Consider the following 8532-nt stretch of genomic DNA (forward strand, 5'->3'; position numbering starts at 1 on the left):
TGCCTATTTCTTGGAGAACATCACGATTTTTATAACTGTCTGTGCTATGCGTCTGCCTTGGGCCTTTTTGATGGGCTGGGCATCAAAATGAAGTAGCTATGTTAAGTAATTTAGACGTTAATTAAGTACATTCTTATCACCTATTTCAATCGGAGCTGTAACCCAAATTCATCATCATCCTCCTTGCGTTATCCCGGCATTTGCCACGACTCATGGGAGCCTAGGGTCCGCTTTGACAACTAATCCCAAGATTTGGCGTAGGCACTAGTTTTACGAAAGCGACTGCCATCTGACCTTCCATGCAACCCGAAGGGTAACTAGGCCTTATTGGAATTAATCCGGTTTCCTCACGATGTTTTCCTTCACCGAGCGACTGGCAAATATCAAATGACATTTCGCACATAAGTTCAAAAAAACTCATTGGTACGAGCCGGGTTCGAACCAGCGACCTCCGGATCGAAAGTCGCACGCTCTTACCGCTAGGCCACCAGCGCTTCGAGCTGTAACCCAAATTGCTAGTACAAAATGTGGCATGCTGACAGATAAGAGTTCTGAACTGATTATACAGATGGATGAAATTCTGTGGGAATTTTAGATGAATACTTTTGCACTTGCAGAATACTTCAGCATTCTTCTGGGATGAAATCTCAGGATGAAATCGACATATTTGTATTTACAAAATTTACTTATTAGCATACATAATGTACATGTAGCAATAGTATAGGAGCTAAATCTCAAAAAGCATAATCACATCTGGTCCATAACGCTTTTAATTACACTTCTTGTATTAGCTTTGTTAGATTTTTTCCCTTTTACATTTTAGTCGGAAGCAAAGCGAACAGACAGCAAAAGAAACTCGTAATGAGAAAATGAGGATTGGATTTGCTTTGTCAGGGCCATGCTGCCGCTATAGGTAGAAATAAAATGTCATATAAACCATTAGCAATAGGAGAATGGGTTTTCTAATGGCTACATTTTATTGATATCTGTTTTCAATAATTATATTATTGCATTTAAAGTTTGAGATAAAGATTATATTAGAGGAGAAAGCGTCATTCGGTCATGTTGCAGCTTTCCAAAAGTACCTACCTTATTGTCCTAGTATAAGGTTCATTCTATTTCATCATACTTCTTTCTTTGACGACCGGTCGGGCTCAGTCGGTAGTGACCCTGCCTGCTAAGCCGCGGGCCTGTGTTCGAATCCCGGTAAGGGCGTTTATTTGTGTGATAAGCACAGATATTTCTTCCTGAGTCATGGATGTTTTAAGTATGGATATCGTCGCTTAGAACCCATAGTACAAGCTTCGCTTAGTTTGGGGCTAAGTTGATATATGTAATGTGTCCCCAATATTTATTTATTTAAAATTTCTCGTAAACGACCTTACGTCACGTAATTGTACTGAATAAAGTTCTATAATTTCTTCCACATGATTTTTGTATTAAGTGTTTTATGATCTGTAGAACTTTTCTTTGTTAGTTTTCGCACCCCATCTCGCTTGCACCTATACTGATTGACAAGGACATCAAAATATATAAATAAATATGGTATGTAAATACCTGCCCTCCATTGCGGAAAAACTAGCCAGAAAGTCGGACACATCGGAAATGAAATCTCGTTTGCATACAAATATTTGTTATTTATGCAAACACTGATAATATACGGGATTGCACGTCATTGTTATCGTTTTTCAATGCGTAAATTAATATTACATATTTCGACACATTCCTTTGCAGCTATATCGAATTTCAACCGTAATTACCATTTTGAATAAATCAACGTCTGAAAGAGCACGTGGGTAAACAAATTCGTGTTAGAGGTTCGTTCATTTGAAAATTTGAATGGGGGCGTTTTGCATAAAATATCATTGCTGTTGCAATTCAATCTTTGATCTTTTAACTTTGCCTACTAGAAACCTGCCAGGCTCTCTCCATAGTCATTTTTCGCTACATGTGGGTTTCCCCCTGTTATTGGCTACACTGGTAGGGCGAGACATACGTTGGCATTTTGTTGACCTCCTCGGTCCTCGAGTACAATGTTTTGCCCTCGTGTACAAATTTTTATTGGGTAACAAAACGTTCCATATTTAAACAAAACAATTGCTGCCAGGACTCACGCAGGGTCAGTCAATGAATAAACTCATTAATTTCAGTCAACACAAGCCAAAAATTAGCAATAATATAATTTTAAAAGCATATTTCTCTTTAATTCTTAAGAAAACAGGATCAATATTTGGACCAATAATGTCACTTCGTCAAATTATTTATAAGACGCCAGTGTTCTGTTAAAGTTGCGATATTTTACTTGCATATCATTCAAAAATTTATAAAGGAGGATTATTAGTCCACACAATGTCTATTAATTATCTATTACGGCGTCAAAACACTACGTCACGGAGGGTCTCCATTGTCATCGGCTCGTTTAGCGAGCAGCCGATAATGGAACCAATTAAAATGTATGGCGGCTTAACTGCAATGCTCTGCAGCGAAATTAATTTATGGCCATTGCAAAATAGCCCCAATTTTCCCTCGCCCTTCCCTTGTAATGGCAGTGTTTAGGTTTTGCTCTCTGATATAAATTAAACTTAATTAATTTTAGCGTTTTATTGCCGCAATGATTAATTGCTCTAGTTTTATCTGCTTTTAGGATTAAAACGAAGGGTTAAGAGGACCAGTCTGATAATCATCTTCTGTTGCAATGAGTACGTGAAAGACTAAATTTATGTTGTAAAACGTAATTTTATGTCTCATGCTCTACAAGTCCATGTTCAGTGTAATTTGCATTGAGTCAAAATACAACAGCTGCAGGCCTAGCATGTGCATGTGCTCTCTCGGTAATAATGTGATCACCGAGAGAGTATGTCGATGTCGCCGCGATATACTACCCATCCTTATGTCATCATTATTATATATATCTTGCGGCGACATACTCTTGCGGCAATCATGTGCTAACCCTGCTGAATAGTTAGTATATTCAATATTTTATCTTTATGCTCTCATGACAGAGCATGATCCTGTACCTGTAGCATCAATAGTAATGAATCGCCATACGATAAATAAAATAAATAGTAAACAACGCGCTAACATATTTCGTTTATGTATAAATAATCTAAATAAAGGCATATTTTTCATACAGAAGTACATTTTGCAATGTAATTTATTTATTCGATCCATATTTACGGATATTTATCTTTTTATTAAGTTGTAGATGCTCTTTAAGCTTTGTTTGATCCTTAATTTTCGACTCATTGGTGTTTAGTTGAGTCACTGACTTAAATCTTAATTGATAATTCAAAAACTTTCGGTAATATCTTTCGGTCTTTCGGTTGATATTGAGATTGATAACGATATCAAAAATAGGTCAAACGTGAATTTCTGATAGTGTATCTTTGAAAACGGAGATAATATTTACAAACAATATGAGATGATAAAATCGAATACATGCACATTTTAAATTTAGTTTACAATAACAAGCCGTCCTTAATTCTCCTGTTAATATAAACCTAATACACAATGGCAAGTATGGAACAACTACGAGGAATTCTTCATGATATCGCGAAGAAAGAAAATTATATCTCACACAAAATTGATATTAAACCTATAACATCAGAAGGAGCCAACTTTACAGCAGATTTGTACATAGGCACTATTTCAGAACCGTTGAAACCAGATATTCATATTTTTGCCAAGGCTGCAAATCTTACTGAAGATGCAAGGAAAAACAATGAATTCTTCTCAAGAATATATAAAATAGAGGCATTATTCTATTCTGAAATTGCAGAAAGTTTTGGTAGGATATACGACAAAAACCAAGTTGCAATCGGAGACAGGCTGAACATACCAACATATTACAGTCATAATTTACTGCCTTACCAGGAAATACTTGTGTTGGAAAATCTTGAGGCAAGTGGTTATCAAACGTTTGATAGAATGAAGACATTTGATTGGGAGTATGCAGCTGTAGCCGTAACTCAGATGGCAAAATTCCACGCACTAGGATTATCGTATCGTCAGGAATTTGGAAATGAATCTAGGGATCTTATTTTTGACATGTCCAAAGACCAAGATGAGATGAACAAATTTACGCAACAGGCAGTAAAAAGTTCTTGTGAATGTTTAAATGAAGATTATAAGCAGCGATTGATCAACTTTTTTTCTTCGAAAGAAAGTATGCCAAATGGGATGATGAAAGATAAAACAATGTTGATTCATGGAGATTTTAGGCCAAGTAATTTAATGCACAGACGTCATGTATGTATTATTTGGTTCCAAAGCATCTCTAATCAAGTTAAGTTAAAGACGTGGGAAAAAATAGAAGAACATTTCATTAAAAAATATTCATTTTTCTCTTTTTTAGGACGGCCGTTTGGAAATAGTTCTCCTAGACTTTCAATTCATGAGGATGGGAAACCCAGCAATAGACTTGATATACTTCATCTTCTCTGGTTCGGACCAGGAGTTTCGGCGTCTATACTACCAAAGTCTTCTGAACCACTACTTCACACAGCTGACTGGTGCGCTGCGACACTTGCACATTGACGTAGAAAATGTTTATCCTCGGAAAACTTTTGACGCTAACATGATTGAAGTAAGTCTACGGTTTAATCATTTTTACTATTCAAATCGCTCCCTGTCTTAATAATGACAGATGACTTCTTGGTATTGCGAGTGTTTCTATAATGTGTCTTACAAATAAAAGTAAAAATAGCTGTTCACCACCACCACCTTTTGTACGACTATTTTGGCCTGATTGGCAGAGACGCTGATTGCACTGCCGATGGTCCTGGGTTCGAATACCTGTAAAGGTATTTATTTCCGTGCTGATTTATTCCTGGGTTATTGATGTCTTTTTGAGTGACATGTAACGCACACACACATGCTTGAACTTGACTGTAGTTAAAATAAAATATTTTATACCATGCACGAAATAAAGCATCAGATAATTATAAGACAAACGTGGACAGAAGTTATGTTTAAATCCAATTTCTATTTAATAAGTCGGGTAGAAATATATTAAGTAACTGAGTTGACTGTGACGTCACTCAATTAGATTTCATGTAAACTCCATATTAGCAAGTCGTTAAAATTCGTTTTGACAGTTCTTAAAAAGAAGTTGATTTGACTAGGAGGCAAGTAGCTTTGTAGTGTGGGAATATTATTATTTATTATTAATATTTATTTATTTCAGGCGAGACCTCTGGGACTAATGTTTGGTCTGACGATGGCGGGGATGGTGATGGTGGCACCAGAAGACGCGCCGAAGCTGACAGGAGATATATCCAGTGTACTCATCAAACCCAACCAACTGGCACAGGAAAGAATCAGGGGCATAGTACAAGATTACGTACAATGGGGTATTTTATAAGACGTGCCTGTTTCTAAAGTAACGTTTTAATTTGTTAAAAGAAAATCAACAGGAAACGGAACTCTATTCCGTATGTGTGCAAATTATTTTACAAATCCGTCTCTTCTAACTTACTTGGTGACCTTGCTAAATCTAGGCTATCAAAACACCTTCATCATACTATTGTATACGTCACCATTCATGTTAAAGCAGCTTATTTTAATCATAAATATGCAAGAATAATTTGCTTGAACCATTAAAACTTCGAAGATTATGAACATTTTATAAGGGATAACCAAGGGGGGTGCAACGGCACCACTTTTTTAGCTTCGCTACATCAGGTTTCTTAGGGAGACCTACTACAGTCAGGAGTCAAACTGCATCGATACTCTTCTACAGATCCTCATCTAAACGATACCTATTTACAGAAATCTGAATACGCCGTGACAAGGCGGTGGTACAGATGTTTTCGAGTACCTCGACTGCTCAGCTATACCAAATAGCGACTGTAGAAGTACAAGAGCTTTACCATCACATACGACTTTGTAGGCATGGGGATTGGTAATTAAGGCAATTGTGAGATACGTCCGTGCCGTATGGTAATTTCTCGGCCCATATCAATTTATTGTCATCCTAAAACAGCCAATTTAACCCTTACCACCTACCCTTCTCCCAATTAGTGGTGCGTCAATGTGCTTTTATGTCTCTATCGCTTTTGAATGCCAGTATACTATAGATATACTTATCTATAGCCTCTACAGGCATCAGATCTGTATGTACTTACTCCTAGTGGGTATTTCTCTGTCATTTATAATTACATAAAAACGTGTGGAGGTACAAAATTAGCGCTTGTAGCGTGAAGCAAAACATGTATATGTGATATTACATCAACTGCCTTTTACAAAATACTTTGTAATTACCTATAATTACCTTAAAGCCTAATGTAAACCTATTCCTTTTATGGAATAAGAAATGCAATTAGATGTAAATTGAAGTACCTATTTTTATAACTTCTCTAATTGTTTTTCTAATTAATTAGCTTTGGATAATAAATCGTGAAATTTTAAGGACGTATACAGAAAACGTCGCGGGCGATGACTAGTAAATGGTAAATATTTTCATAGCCAGCCAATTAAAGGGAGAGCGCCTATTGCGCAACAGATAGGGGCTGTGTTCGAAGGCACCGTAATTCTATTAAACGATTAAATAATTCAAGCAAGTTCAAAGGAGATGCGCTTTTACAAGCCAAACGAAGCAAATAACATAGCGATTGAAACGGGGGAGAAAAAATGCATTCGCTTCTATGTGGTTGTTAGAGACGGTAAACATTGGTAAGTTGAGTATCGATAAATGTTATTTTGCTCGTAGCCCTTCTGAATAAATACTTGGAATATTATTTATTTTGCTTGTACGAAATAGTATTATCCTGAACTATTAGTGCGACAGAAAGTTATTCAAGTGGCTCGTTACAAACATGATAAATTAACTTAGTTTGATGTTTTACCTTGTGTTAGTGTAATAAAAAATGTTGTGTTTCACCCGGTGGGAAAATTTGTATGCCTTGAAACGCATACAGTCAAGTCAATAAACGAATACAATACAATACAAAAGTCATTTGGCAACTCACAAGAAAAAAACTTTGACAATTCAGAAAAAAAGTTGTGTGAGTAAACAATGGGAAAAATGGTAGAAAATCGACGAGTAAGGCAGTAGCATCGAAATTGCTACTCGTATGTCTCGTAAATGTAACTAAAACGATATATTATGGAAGTAGTTAAACGATATTAATCGCGCACACGTTAAACTTTTATAATTAAGCAAATTTCTCGATAGCGCGGATAGCGCATCACTAAAGCGCTGTGCAATGGCTTTCAAACGAAGTGGCCAGGCAATAAGGTGCACAAATTAGTGCAATTTAACTTTAGGACGTGTCGGTGGGTCGTAGGCATTTCGCAAATTTCGCAATTCAAAAGGCATGTTGGCTCGATTAGGAGGCTTTTCAACGACATAATTTACCTAAGTGGGTCTTTTAGCTGGTGCTAAATTAATATAGTTAAGACGAAATTTACTGACAGTTATGGAAGTATAATTTTAAAAGTCTTCGTAATATCATTTATGTAGTAGTTTATGTGGAATATAACAAAATATGAGTGAGTGTGGGGTTAAAAGGAATGGTCTTTCCTAGAATTTAAATAATTTACGCTTAATGCAAGTAGGTAAGGTTGTTTTATAGAGACTTCTAATGCGACTTCCAACCAAGCGTTAAACGTTTAACGCTCAGTATTGCCGCACCAACTCCAAGTCTCACTTCTTCCGCGTGGAATAATTCCACTGACTATTTTTTTTACATATTCCACTATATTCGACGTCTTATGCTATTTTATATTTAGATTTACCTACCGAAATATTTAAGTAGTTAAAGAATTTCTTTCTTAATTATAGGTACGATTTATAAGATCTACTAGAATCCATTGGCTTATAATTGTTGATTCAATTGATATAGGTTCACTAATAAGATATTAATCGTTCAATTACGCCCATACGTCGCAACATCAGTTCATTCAAATCGTGATTATATCAAGCCTACGGCTTTTGACTAGGTATTCAATTGAAAGCCTTTGACCGAATGGAATGGGTGAATGGAAAGGTGGTATACTGAACGCATTAACCGTAATTCTATTGATCGATTATGCTATTTAGCGGCAAATGGTTTTGAAACAGATTTCAATATTTATTTCTGTTTCAATTTTCTGTGTTGATGACACCATCAAAGTTATTGTAGCATATTTAAGACTATTTTTATGTGATAGGTCTACAAACGAGTAGGAACCCCTTGATGAGAAGCGGTCATCGTAGCTCATTGCCGCGAAACGCAAAGGAAATAGAAATATCTCAGGAAGTAATTGAAGAAATTACCGTGATGCTTAATGTTGGTCTACCCTATACGAGTATCTAAGAATAATAACGAACTGAAATAACTAGGGCTGGGATCAAATCAGCGTCCTCTGCATTAGCGGCAGATGCCTCAACCACTCGGCCTTAAGATAAGATGGGCATGGATTCAATTTTCTCAAGCACTTGCAATATCTTGAAGACTTAAGGTACCTTCGTGGTTACAGCCAGAAATTATAATAAAAGCTCGCACTTTTAAAGGATCTACAAGATTACTATGTTGTATGAACGACTTTGAT

General features: G+C 36.3%; 1 protein-coding gene across 1 annotated transcript; it reads left to right on the forward strand.

Moving 5' to 3' along the window:
• The first annotated feature begins 3476 nt into the window (after window positions 1-3476).
• On the forward strand, window positions 3477-8276 carry LOC125229244. The gene is made up of 3 exons (XM_048134051.1): window positions 3477-4248; window positions 4355-4585; window positions 5186-8276. Exons 1-3 carry the CDS (start codon window positions 3511-3513, stop codon window positions 5360-5362), a joined length of 1146 nt encoding a protein of 381 aa, XP_047990008.1. The 5' UTR covers window positions 3477-3510; the 3' UTR covers window positions 5363-8276.
• Window positions 8277-8532: the final 256 nt, after the last annotated feature.

Source organism: Leguminivora glycinivorella, chromosome 8, assembly GCF_023078275.1.
Source record: "Leguminivora glycinivorella isolate SPB_JAAS2020 chromosome 8, LegGlyc_1.1, whole genome shotgun sequence".
Lineage (NCBI taxonomy): Eukaryota > Metazoa > Arthropoda > Insecta > Lepidoptera > Tortricidae > Leguminivora > Leguminivora glycinivorella.